The sequence below is a fragment of the Strix uralensis genome, unplaced genomic scaffold, assembly GCF_047716275.1.
Source record: "Strix uralensis isolate ZFMK-TIS-50842 unplaced genomic scaffold, bStrUra1 scaffold_474, whole genome shotgun sequence".
NCBI classification, from domain to species: Eukaryota; Metazoa; Chordata; class Aves; order Strigiformes; family Strigidae; genus Strix; species Strix uralensis.
Genome location: NW_027437068.1, coordinates 1 through 12,475, shown reverse-complemented (window position 1 = coordinate 12,475; position 12,475 = coordinate 1). Strand labels below are relative to the sequence as shown.

General features: G+C 61.9%; 2 protein-coding genes, 1 long non-coding RNA gene and 1 other non-coding gene across 4 annotated transcripts; 1 reads left to right on the top strand and 3 right to left on the bottom strand.

Annotated features, from left to right (window-relative positions):
* Positions 1-138: 138 nt before the first annotated feature.
* LOC141938974 (uncharacterized) lies at positions 139-2,022 on the bottom strand. The gene is made up of 2 exons (XR_012627441.1): positions 1,616-2,022; positions 139-397 (listed from the first exon to the last, which is right to left on the bottom strand). It is a non-coding gene; the product is annotated as an uncharacterized LOC141938974 (long non-coding RNA).
* Positions 2,023-2,930: 908 nt separating this feature from the next.
* On the top strand, positions 2,931-3,121 carry LOC141938982 (U2 spliceosomal RNA). Its single transcript, XR_012627443.1, has one exon. It is a non-coding gene; the product is annotated as a U2 spliceosomal RNA (small nuclear RNA).
* Positions 3,122-3,457: 336 nt separating this feature from the next.
* LOC141938980 (transmembrane protein 179B-like) lies at positions 3,458-5,110 on the bottom strand. Its single transcript, XM_074858021.1, has 5 exons — positions 5,006-5,110; positions 4,313-4,500; positions 4,078-4,212; positions 3,909-3,984; positions 3,458-3,647 (listed from the first exon to the last, which is right to left on the bottom strand). The coding sequence occupies exons 1-5, from the start codon at positions 5,099-5,101 to the stop codon at positions 3,489-3,491; spliced, it is 654 nt and encodes a 217-aa protein (XP_074714122.1). The 5' UTR covers positions 5,102-5,110; the 3' UTR covers positions 3,458-3,488.
* A 259-nt stretch (positions 5,111-5,369) lies between these two features.
* LOC141938979 (TAF6-like RNA polymerase II p300/CBP-associated factor-associated factor 65 kDa subunit 6L) lies at positions 5,370-11,635 on the bottom strand (the record flags this gene model as incomplete). The annotated part of the gene is given in 8 exon segments (XM_074858020.1): positions 5,370-6,252; positions 7,908-8,036; positions 8,135-8,267; positions 9,539-9,759; positions 9,848-9,922; positions 11,100-11,194; positions 11,326-11,376; positions 11,485-11,635. Coding segments are annotated over 8 exon segments (1,614 nt in total), but the record flags the coding sequence as incomplete, so codon positions are not given.
* Between the last annotated feature and the right edge of the window lie 840 nt (positions 11,636-12,475).

Below are 12,475 nucleotides of genomic sequence, written 5' to 3'. Positions count from 1 at the left end.
TGTCCTCTTTGCCCCCGCGCATCCCCTCCTGGGGGGCTCTCCGGGGGGCTTCGGGAGGAAAGGCTCGTGGTCTTTCTCACCTTTTTTCCCCCGGAGCACGCGCAGATTCTCTCGGCCAATTTCTTCAACAACAACAACAACGTTTTTCGGCCGGTTTACTCATCCTCTCTGATCGAAGAGAACCAGTGGAACTTCCCCCACCCGTCTGTACCCGTTACCGAGGCCCGACTCGTCAGAGCACACCAGTGCCTCCAGCACAGCACCGCGACATTGTGCTCAGCGCTGCGGTTCTTGGTAGATTTTCACAGCAAACTGCTTCGTTTTGGTGGACACAGCCCTTGGGAAAATCCCCCAGAACCGTCTGGGCCAGCAGGATTCTCAGCAATACTAAAAAATACTATAAGTAATACTATCACTTGCTAGAAGTGAGGAAATAAGTTGCTAAGCAGTTTGCTGTAAGTAAATAAGTCTTAAAACAAGTGATCGCTTCTCTGTATCACCCGCCCCGGGCAGCCCATTCCAACGCCCAACAGCCCCTTCGCGACAGAAATCCTTCCTAAGAGCCAGCCCGACCCTGCCCTGGCGCAGCTTGAGGCCGTTCCCTCTCGTCCTGGCGCTGGTTCCTGGGCTCAAGAGACTCCTCCCCCCTCTCTGCACCCTCCTTTCAGGGAGTTGCAGAGGGCCAGGAGGTCTCCCCTCAGCCTCCTCTTCTCCACACTAAACCCCCCCAGGTCCCTCAGCTGCTCCCCATCAGACCTGTGCTCCAGACCCTGCACCAGCTCCGTTGCCCTTCTCTGGACACGCTTGAGTCATTCAAGGGCCTTTTTGGGGTGAGGGGCCCAAAACTGAACCCACTCACCGAGGGGCGGCCTCACCAGGGGTCAGATCCCTCCCCTGTCCCTGCTGGCCACGCTGGTGCTGGTACAAGCCAGGATGCCACTGGCCTCCTTGGCCACCCGGGCACACTGCTGGCTCCTTATCACCCCCCAGGTCCCTCTCTGACCGGCAGCTCTCCAGCCACTCCTCCCCAGGCCTGTAGCCCTGCTGGGGGTTGTTGTGGCCCAAGGGCAGCACCCGGCATTTGCCCTTAGTGAAACTCCTCCCGTTGGGCTCAGCCCATCGCTCCAGCCTGGCCAGATCCCTCTGCAGACCCTCCCCACCCTCGAGAGATCAACACCCCCCCCCCACTGGGTGTCATCTCCAAACTGACCGCGGGTGCGCTCCATCCCCTCGTCCAGAGCAGCAATAACGACGTTAAACAGGAGCGGCCCCAAAACCCAGCCCTGGGGGACACCACTGGTGACCGGCCGCCAACCGGATTTAACTCCCTTCCCCACCACTCTCCGGGCCCGGCCGTCGGGCAGTTTTTTACCCAGCCGAGCGCGTGCCCACCCGAGCCTCGAGCAGCCCCAGTTTCGCCAGGAGAACGCCGTGGGAAACGGCGTCAAAGGCCTCGCTGAAGTCAAGGCAGACACCACCCCAGCCTCTCCCTCATGCAACCAGCAGGTCGCCCTGGCGTAGGAGATGAGCTTTGTCCGGCCGGCGGGGTTTGTCCCGCCCGCTGCCAGCCCCCAACTCTTCACGCGGCTCCAAACCCCGCCGCTCCGTCCCGCACCTGCGGCCCATCCGCGTCGCTCCGCTCCGGTTCCTCCCGCGGAGCCGCCGCTCGGCGCGGCCGCCTCCGCCCTCCCGGGGCCTTGGGGCTCCTCCAACATTTTCCCCGCCGGTCGCCGTTTTGGGGGAAAAAGCTCCCGCGGGTCTCTTGACCATGATCTGTGTGGAGCTGGAAAGGCCCGACCTTAACGAGCCGCTTAATGACTCGCTGATCGCTTTGGCTCCGCCCGGACCTCGCCGCCGCGGGTTAATTCCCGTCAATTCCGCCCGAGCGGGTTTTAAAGCGGCCCCGGCCAGGGCGGCGCCGCGGACACCCGGGGCGCGTGGTCCTTCGCCCGCAGGTCTCGCCTCAATGAAAGCTCCCAGAGGGGCTCTAGGGATCAATTAGCAGCGCTGTGTTAATGAAGAGCCCGCCCAGCAGTTCCTCCCGCCGCAGGGAGCCGCCCCCCCCCCCCCCGCTGCTCCGGCTGCTCCCGCTCGGGCCGGCGGCGTTCCGCCGGGGCGGGGCGGGGATATGCAAATGAGGGGGTGGGGCGGAGCGCGGAAGGGGGGAAGACAATGCGAATGAGGCGCCTTAAAAGGCGCGGGGGCGGAGCGTGCGGCGCGCGGCAGTGGCTGGCGCAGGGGGGGAGGGGGCGTGGTTATGCTAATTGAGCCGCCGGGAGGGGCCGGTCGGCGGGTTGGGAGGGAGGGCGGGGAGGGGGAGAAGCGAATGCAGATTGGGCGATGGAGCGGCCAATCGAATTGCGGCGATGGGGAGCGGAGGGCGCGGTGAAGCCGCGCGAGGGGCGGGGATATGCAAATAAAAGCATTCGATGTGGTGCCAGCGAGGGGGGCAGGTCAATGCAAATGAGGCGCCTTAAAAGGCGCGGGGGCGGAGCGTGCGACTCGCGGCAGTGGCTGGCGCATGCGGGGAGGGGGCGTGGTTATGCTAATTGAGCCGCCGGGAGGGGCCGCTCGCGGGAGCTTCGCGGGTTGGGCGGGGAGGGGGAGGAGCGAATGCAGATTGAGGCGTTGGAGCGGCCAATCGAATGGCGGCGATGGGGAGCGGAGGGCGCGGTGAAGCCGCGCGAGGGGCGGGGATATGCAGATTTCGGGCGAGGAAAGAAACGTCGCGGGGGCCGCCGGGAGCGCCCGGTGGCGGCGTCCCGGGGCTCTGTCGGGGGTCGGTGTCCGCGGGGCGCGGCGGTCGGGCCTTACTGCGGCGGGGAGGGAGCGCGGGAGGCGTCGGGGGCCGTTTTGCCGGGGTCGGTGTTGTGTCCGTGCGGTGCGTGTGAGCGCGGGGGTGTGGGTCGGTGCGGGGCGGGGTGCGGGGTATCGCTTCTCGGCCTTTTGGCTAAGATCAAGTGTAGTATCTGTTCTTATCAGTTTAATATCTGATACGTCCTCGATGAGAGGACTTTATATTAAACGGATTTTTGGGTGTGGGAGTTGGACCCGGAGCTTGCTCCCTCCGCTCCGCGCATCGTCCCGGTATTGCAGTGCCTCCGGGAACGGTGCCCGCCCCCCCGGGGGTCCCTGTGCCGGTAAAGAACAGACCGAGAGACGTTCGCACCCTGCTCTTTGCTTTTCTTTCCCAAAATCGCCGTTTCTGCCCCATTTTCAGGCCGACCCGCCCGGCTCTGGGGGCGCTGTGGCGTGGGGGGCGCGTGTCCAACCCCCCTCCGGCTGCGGGAGGCGCTGAGCCCTCCCCCCCCCCCTTCCTCCTCCTCCTCCTCCTCGCGCCGAGTCTGGGCCCAAATCGTCTTTAATAAACCACCTCAGCCCCCAACAAGCCCCGCGGTGGGGACACCCCCCCCCCCTTCCCACACCGCAGCGCGCCCCAACCGCTCCTGACCCCGGTCTGGCCCCTCCACCCCCCCCCCAGCAGCTTTTCAGGGGCGTCTCGGGCGCCCCCCGAAAATGGCTTCGCTCTCGCCGCCCCCCTCGGGCTCGTCGCGCCGCAGCAGCGGGAAAGGGGCGTCTCTGCGCCGCAGGAGCAGCAGCCGCGCGGTCAGGAGGCACCAGAGGAACACGTTCACCCAGGCCGCTGCCTGCGGGGGGGGGACACACACACAGAGTTGAGCTGCGCCCCCGTTTTTCCCCGCTTTCACCCCAATTTCTCTGCCCCCCTCCCAACCTCCGCGCCCGGGCGCTGCCCCTCGCTCCAGCCCAGCGCAGACACACGGACTCGTTCGCTGCCCCTCGCTCGTGTCCCCCCGCCATCATCATCCTCCCCCCCCAGCGGGGCCGTGCGGACCCCAGGAACTTTGGGGGGGGGTGTGTGGGGGTGTCAGGGGGGTGTTTGGGGTCACCTGCGCGCTGTAGAGGTTCCTGTAGAAGCGCGTTGGGCTGTAGGACCCCCACGGTTTGTGTTCAGCCTCCTGGCAGCTGCAGGGTGAGGAAGAGCGGAGCGAGGAAGAGCGAGGGGTGGGGAGAAGCGAGGAGCCCCCCCACACACCCCGTGAGGAAGATGATGGCTACCTGGCCAGGGCCTTGGTCTGCACCAGGGAGGCACAGAGCGCGTCCATCCCCACGCGGAGGATGCAGGCCGAGACGAGGAGGAAGAAGAGGATGATGATGGCGACGCCCAGGGCGACGCTGAGCCAAGCGCGGTCCCTGCGAGAAAAGGGGGAGCAGCATCAGCGGCGCACGGGGGAAGGGGGGGTTTAGAGATGGGGGGGGGGGGCACCCCCCAGCCCCGTCAGCCCCAGCTCACCACGGGGCCTCGTCGCTGCAGCAGCCGTAGATGCCGTAGAGCAGCGCCGAGAAGCAGCACAAGGCCACCACGACGGAGACGGCCGAGACGAAGTAACAGAGCGAGACGTGGCTGAAGGATTTGGGCACCAGCGCGGTCCCGTTCCAGCTCACGGCGCCGTAGAGGAGGCACCAACCTCCGAACTCACCCTGCGGACGGGAGCCTCGTGGTGGTGGGGGGGGAAAATTGGGGGGGGGGGGGGGGGGGGAAGGTGCTGCGAGGTGACACCCCCCCAGGCAGCGGGAAGGACGCTCAGCCCCAGCAGGACGGACCGGCGAGGCGAGATGGAGCAGGAGGAGGAGGAGGAGGAGCGTTGGAGGAGGAAGGAAGCCCAAACCACCGCGGCTGACTCCTGTACTCATGACACGCTGAGGGATGTGGGGTGGGGGGGCTCAGCCACCCCTCTGCCCCCCCCCAGCACCCCACTTTGCTTCCTGCCTCCCCACGACAGACTGGGGGGGGGGGGCTCAGGAGTTTTGGGGAGCAGCCAGGACCATTCTGGAACCCACCCAGGACCCACGAGGGTGACGTGGGGGGAAACCTCGGGCAAGGAGTGGGGTGACACTTCTGTACCCCCCCCCCAAACATCTCACCCCCCTTTCCCAGCGCAGCGGAACCAGCCCCCCCCCCACCCCCCTTGCCCCCCGCCGGTACCTGCGCCACGGTGAGAGACGAAGCGCAGACGATCCCGCAGAGGAACGCGGCTCCGTGGAGGCCCAACTCCACCAGCTGCAGGACGGACACCGCCATCTTCCATCCCCCCCGCCACCCTCCCCACCCTCCGCCCGGCCTCCTCCGCCCCACCCTGCCCTGCCTCCTCCTCCTCCTCCTCCTCCTGCTCAGGGCGCGGCCGCCTCCCGCTCAGCGCCGCGGCTCCCACACCCCCCCCATCCTCACCCCCTCCGTCCATTTGTCCGTCTGTCCGTCCTCCCCGCCAGGATTTCACCCCACAACCTCCTCCCTCCCTTCTTGGCCACTGATATTTTGCCTTTGCTAGCCACCAGGCCACGCTTGCGGCTACGAACCCTCCGCAACGAGATTTTATTAAGCTCCGGACGCGCGTTACAGTGGCCGCGGGACACGCTGGCCCGGGGCTACCAGCCGGCTCGCAGGGGTGGGCCATGAGCCCCCCAGCACCCGCCTCAGAGCAGGAGGTGGAGGGAGTACTCGGCGCGCGGCCAGCGCCGGGCGGGACGGGTGGTTCGGCCGATCATGGGCAGTTTTTGGGCGTAACGAGAAACGTGGCCGGGTCCGTGGTGTTGGGGGAAAGTGGTTTGGAACAAACGCCCCTGGCAGCGGCGCCCGGCTTGACGCCCGGCGATGACGAAGCTGAAGCGCGGGGCTCCGCGAGGCGCAAAACGGCATTTTTGGAAAACGTCGCGAGCGCCCGGGCGGTGACCGGGTTGTCGGGGGGTTCCGCGGGGTCGGGCCAAGCTGGTGGGGCGATGCAAGGTGGGGCGACCGGGCGGGGGCTCACCCCGCGGGCTCTCCTCTTCCCGCGGGCTCACCGTGGCGTTGGCCGTCAGCTGCGGCATTTTCCGCGTCGCTCCTTCGCCTCCGAAAGCCGGCGGCTCCTTCCGCGGTCCCTCGGGGGTAGCGGGAGGCGGCAGCGTCGCCGGCGGCAACCCGGTCCCGAAACGAGCGGCCAAGCTGTCGCCGAAAAAATCGTAGAGCTCGCGATACATCTCATGAAGGGAAAGCGCGGGAGGAACGGGGGCTGCGGCCGAGGGGGGGCCGCTGCCGCCGCCCCCCAGTTGTAGCAGCGGCCGCCCGAGGCCGAACCCCGTTTCCGAGGGGGGGTCTTGCTTGGGGCTGTGTCGCGGGGACCCCTCCTGCGGCGCCCCGGCCCCCGCCGCCGGCTCTTGCTGCGCTTTCATCTTCAACAGGCGCTCGACGGCGACCTGGAAAAATGAGGGGGGGGTGGAAATTCAGAGAATCCCAGAATTGTTCAGGTTGGAGAAGACCCGATGATCCCGAGTCCAACCCTGGGCCCGACTCTACAAAGATCGAGTCCAACTCTTCACCCAACGCTGCCAAGCCAGCACTGAACCACGTCCCTAAGCGCCGGAAACAGGGAAAGAACAAAATAGTCTCAAAAAAATCTGGATATTAGAATTTTTGGAGTAGAAGGTGACATTTCACAGAATCGTTCAGGTTGGAGAAGACCCTCAAGATCATCAAGTCCAACTCTTCACCCAACGCTGCCAAGCCCAGCACTAAACCATGTCCCTAAGCGCCAGAAACAGGGAAAGAACAAAATAGTCTCCAAAAAATCAGAATATTAGAAATTTTGGAGTAAAAAGTGACATTTCACAGAATCATTGAGGTTGGAGAAGCCCCGATGATCCCGAGTCCAACCCTCAGCCTGACTCTACCAAGTTCTCCTCTACCCCACATCCCTCCACAGCTCATCCCAACGGCCCTCGAACCCCTCAGGGACGGGGACCCCACCCCCTCCCTGCGCAGCCTCTCCCACTTTTTCTAGAAAAATTTTTTTCTTAATGTCGAGTCTAAACCCCCCTCATTGCAGTTTAAAGCTGTTCCCTCTTAAACCCTCACGGGATTTATTCTCCAGGCCCTTCCCCAGCCTCATTGCCCTCCTCTGCCCTCGCTCCAGCACCTCGAGATCTCGCTCGTGTTGGGGTGCCCAAAACTGGACACAACCCTCCAGGTGTGGCCAGGGGGACTATCATCTCCCTACTTCTGGTAGCCACGCTATTTCTAATCCAAGCCAGGATGCTGTTGGCTTTCTTGGCCACTTGTTGGCTCGTTATCAATCAATTAACCTCCCCGGGTCGCTCTCTGACCGGCCACACCTCCCCAAGCCACTTGGCCTTGTTGAAGCTCATCCTGTTGACGCTGGCCAAGCCAACCTGCTCATCCATCCCGCTGACGCTGGCCAAGCCAACCTGCTCATCCATCCCGTTGACGCTGGCCAAGCCAACCTGCTCATCCATCCCGTTGACGCTGGCCAAGCCAACCTGCTCATCCATCCCGTTGACGCTGGCCAAGCCAACCTGCTCATCCATCCCGTTGACGCTGGCCAAGCCAACCTGCTCATCCATCCCGTTGACGCTGGCCAAGCCAACCTGCTCATCCATCCCGCTGACGCTGGCCAAGCCAACCTGCTCATCCATCCCGCTGACGCTGGCCAAGCCAACCTGCTCATCCATCCCGCTGACGCTGGCCAAGCCAACCTGCTCATCCATCCCGCTGACGCTGGCCAAGCCAACCTGCTCATCCATCCCGCTGACGCTGGCCAAGCCAACCTGCTCATCCCGTTGACGCTGGCCAAGCCAACCTGCTCATCCCGTTGACGCTGGCCAAGCCAACCTGCTCATCCCGTTGACGCTGGCCAAGCCAATCTGCTCATCCCGTTGACGCTGGCCAAGCCAACCTGCTCATCCCGTTGACGCTGGCCAAGCCAACCTGCTCATCCCGTTGACGCTGGCCAAGCCAACCTGCTCATCCCGTTGACGCTGGCCAAGCCAATCTAGCCAAGTCATTATGGTTGGGCTACCTGCGAGGCCCCGTTGCTTGCCCAAACGGGACTTACCAAAATGGCTCCGTAAACTTTGTGCCCATCGGCTTTGACCTGGGCGTTGGAGACGGAGTAATCGTCCAGCACGGCCTGGAGGTTGGCCCAGTACGTGGGGAGATGGGGGTAAAGCACCCGCTCCACCGCCTGCGGGAGGGACAGACGGACAGACAGCGGCACGGGGGGGGGACACCGGGGGGGTTACAGCCCCCCACGTGTCCCCCCCGCCCCGTGTCCCCTCTCACCTTCCAGCCCAGGGCGTGCAGCCCCACCACGGCGCCGTAGTGGGAACAGAGCGGCCGCACGGGATCGGCCAGAACTTTCTGGAGCGAGAGGAGGATTTGGTGGTAGAGGCCGCTCAGGAGGTCGCCGTGAGTCCTGGGGAGAGCGGGAGCGCCAGGCCCGTTGGGAAACGCCTCGATCCACCCCAAAACGTGGGGTTAACCCGCCTTGTTCCACCCCAAAACGTGGGGTTAACCCGCCTTGTTCCACCCCAAAATGTGGCTTTTTTAACCTGCCTCATTCCACCCCAAAACGAGCTTTTTACCCCACCTTCTTCCACCTCAAAATGTGCTTTTTTTTACCCCACCTTCTTCCACCCCAAAACGTGGCTTTTTTAACCCACCACATTCCACCCCAAAATGTGCTTTTTTTAACCTGCCTTTTTCCACCCCAAAACGAGCTTTTTTTAAACCTTCTTCCACCCCAAAATGTGCTTTTTTTAACCTGCCTCATTCCACCCCAAAACGAGCTTTTTACCCCACCTTCTTCCACCCCAAAACGTGGCTTTTTTAACCCGCCTTTTTCCACCCCAAAACGTGGCTTTTTTAACCCACTTTATTCCACCCCAAAACGAGCTTTTTTTAAACCTTCTTCCACCCCAAAATGTGCTTTTTTTAACCTGCCTCATTCCACCCCAAAACGAGCTTTTTACCCCACCTTCTTCCACCCCAAAATGTGGCTTAATTCACTTCATTCCCCAAAACGTGGCTTTTTAAACCCACCTTCTTCCACCCCAAAACGTGGCTTTTTTAACCCACCACATTCCACCCCAAAACGTGGCTTTTTTTAAACCTTCTTCCACCCCAAAACAAGGCTTTTTTAACCCACTCCTTTCCCCAAAACATGGCTTTTTTACCCCACCTTCTTCCACCCCAAAATGTGCTTTTTTTAACCTGCCTTTTTCCACCCCAAAACGTGGCTTTTTTACCCCACCTTCTTCCACCCCAAAACGTGGCTTTTTTTTACCCCACTTCATTCCCCAAAACGTGGCTTTTTTAACCCACTTCATTCCCCAAAACGTGGCTTTTTTAACCCACTTCATTCCCCAAAACGTGGCTTTTTTAACCCACTTCATTCCCCAAAACGTGGCTTTTTTAACCCACCTCATTCCCCAAAACGTGGCTTTTTTAACCCACCTCATTCCCCCCCAAAACGTGGCTTTTTTAACCCACCTCATTCCACCCCAAAACGTGGCTTTTTTACCCCACTTCATTCCCCAAAACGTGGCTTTTTTTTACCCCACTTCATTCCCCAAAACGTGGCTTTTTTACCCCACCTCCTTCCACCCCAACCCGTGGTTCTTTTCCCCCGCCTCCCTCCCCCCTCCCCTCCCCGTGGCCGTCCCGCTGCGCCCCCGTGCCCCCCACCAGAAGATGCGGCTCAGCAGCATGGCGGCGTAGTCGCGCAGCGTCCAGTGGTCGTTGAGGGGGTTGATGGAGGCGGCCAGCGGCTCCAGGGCGCAGTACATGACGCTGCCGATGAGGCTCCGCACGTACGAGCCCAGACACAGGAACGGGTTCTGGATCAAGCTCCGGGCGATGTGTAACAAGCGGTTGAGCTGCTCCAGGTCGTGACTCACCGATTTCACCTACGGCAAAAAATTTAATCCCGTCGGGGAAGAGTCACAGGATGTTGTTTCCCCCCTTTTTTTTTTTTTTAGAACCCCCAGCGCTCACCCCGCTGACCACGTAGACGAAGTAAGGCAGGAGGGCGGCGATTTTGGAGTTGGTTTGGAGGTCCTGGAGGGCTACCTGCGGGTAAGAACGGTAGCCACGGCTTGTGGGGTGGAGAAAAGGGGGGAACAACCCTCGTTGGGGTGAGGGGGGGGAGAAAACCCCTCGTGGGGGTGATGGGGATTAATTAGGGGGGGAAAAACCCTCATTGGGGTGATGGGGATTAATTAGGGGGGGAAAAAACTCCTCGTTGGGGTGATGAGGATTAATTAGGGGGAAAAATCCCTCATTGGGGTGATGGGGATTAATTAGGGGGCAAAAACCCTCATTGGGGTGATGGGGATTAATTAGGGGGGAAAAAACCTCCTCGTTGGGGTGATGGGGATTAATTAGGGGGGGAAAAAAAACTCCTCGTTGGGGTGATGGGGATTAATTAGGGGGGGAAAAAACTCCTCGTTGGGGTGATGAGGATTAATTAGGGGGGAAAAACCCTCATTGGGGTGATGGGGATTAATTAGGGGGGGAAATCCCTCATTGGGGTGATGAGGATTAATTAGGGGGGAAAAAACCCTCATTGGTGTGATGGGGATTAATTGGGGGGGAAAATCCCTCATTAGGGTGAAATTAATTAGGAGGAAGAAAACCCTCATTGGGGTGATGGGGATTAATTAGGGGGGAAAAAACCCCTCGTTGGGGTGATGGGGATTAATTAGAGGGGGAAAAACCCACCATTGGGGTGGTGGGGATTAATTAGGGGGCAGAAAACCCCTTATCAGGCTGATGGGGATTAATTGGGGGGGGGAAAAACCCTCGTTGGGGTGATGGGGATTAATTAGGGGGCAAAAAAACCCTCATTGGGGTGATGGGGATTAATTAGGGGGGGAAAAAACTCCTCGTTGGGGTGATGGGGATTAATTGGGGGGGAAAATCCCTCATTAGGGTGAAATTAATTAGGAGGAAGAAAACCCTCATTGGGGTGATGTGGATTAATTAGGGGGGAAAACCCCTTATCAGGGTGATGGGGATTAATTAGGGGGGAAAAACCCTCATTGAGGTGATGGGGATTAATTAGGGGGCAAAAAAACCCTCATTGGGGTGATGGGGATTAATTAGAGGGGGAAAAAAATCTCCTCGTTGGGGTGATGGGGATTAATTAGGGGGGGGAAAACCCCTCGTTGGGGTGATGGGGATTAATTAGGGGGGGGAAACCCCTCGTTGGGGTGATGGGGGGGGTTGGGGGGGGGGGGTGTCCCACCTTCATGAGCTGGGGGTCGTCGCCCAGCACGGCGCGCGTGACGTGCTGGTAGTACTTGAGCAGATCGTCCGTCAGCGTGGAGACGGCGCTGGGCACTGCGGTGACAGAGGGGGGGGGGAGACGGCGCCGTCACCCCAAAATCCAACCCCAACCCCGCTGTGTGTTTTGGGGGGGGGACACAAGAGCCCCCCCAAACCCACCACACCCCCCCCCCGCCGCTCCTCACCGGCTCCTTGCGGCTCCAAGTTGCCTTTTCCATCCAAGTAGGAGACGTGGACTGGAAGAAGGAGGCGACGGTGGCCACCGGGGTCGGGTGGAAACTGGGGGGGGGGGGGAGTTTGTGGGGGTGTTGGGGTGCAGAAAAAAAGGGGGGACCCCCCCTCACCTCGTACGGTCGTCTCAGCGCAGCCCTTGGGGATGTTGGTGGCCAGGGCCAGCTCCACCAGGTTGACCTCTCGGTCCTCCTGGAAGTACAAGTCGCCCTCCTTGATGGCCCGGAAGGGCAACGCGTCCTGCGAGCCGTAGCCACACACGGCCTGCGGGGGAGAGGAGGGGACGTGCTGCGGGGTGACCCCCCCCGACCCCAGCCCCGCTTCCCACGGGGACACCGACCAGTGGCCCCAGTCCCCGAGGGACAGCCCAGTCCCACCAGGGTCCCCAGAGCATCCCCCAGTTCCCCCCAGTGTCCCCAGTCCGCCCAGCATCCCCCATCTCCCCAGTCCCACTGGTGTCCCCAGTCGCCACAGAGTGTCCCCAGTTCCCCCCCGGTCCCACCGGTGTCCCCAGTCCCCCCCCAGAGTGTCCCCAGTCCGCCCAGCATCCCCCATCTCCCCAGTCCCACCGGTCCCCACAGTGTCCCCGGTCTCCCTAGTCCTCCCCAGAGTGTCCCCAGTATCCCCCATCCCCCCAGTGTCCCCAGTTCCCCACAGTGTCCCCCATCCCCAGAGAGTGTCCCCAGTCCCACCGGTGTCCCCAGTGTCCCCACCAGTGTCCTCAGTTCCCCCAGTCTCACCGGTGTCCCCAGTCCTCCCAGTGTCCCCCATTCCCCCCAACATCCTCAGTGTCCCCAGTCCCCCCCAGAATGTCCCCAGTGTCCCCTATTCCCCCCAATGTCCTCAGTGTCCCCAGCCCCCCCCAGTGCCCCCAGTCCCCCCCAGTGTCCCCCATTCCCTGCAATGTCCTCAGTGTCCCCAGTCCCCCCAGAATGTCCCCAGTCCCACCAGTGTCCCAACACTGTCCCCAATCCCCCCGGTGTCCCCAGTCCCACCAGTGTCCCAAAAGCATCCCCAGTAACCCCAGAATGTCCCCAGTCGCCCTGGTGTCCCCAGTTCCCCCAGTCCCACCAGTGTACCCAGTGTCCCATTTCCCCCCCAGCA

Excerpts from the sequence above, each read along its gene's own strand:
- LOC141938980 (XM_074858021.1), bottom strand. The coding sequence starts at position 5,101 with ATGGCGGTGTCCGTCCTGCAGCTGGTGGAGTTGGGCCTCCACGGAGCC. Across the intron at positions 4,213-4,312 it reads TGCAGCGACGAGGCCCCGTG|GGACCGCGCTTGGCTCAGCG; the intron begins GTGAGCTGGGGC and ends CTTTTCTCGCAG. Across the intron at positions 3,985-4,077 it reads CAGACCAAGGCCCTGGCCAG|CTGCCAGGAGGCTGAACACA; the intron begins GTAGCCATCATC and ends CTCACCCTGCAG.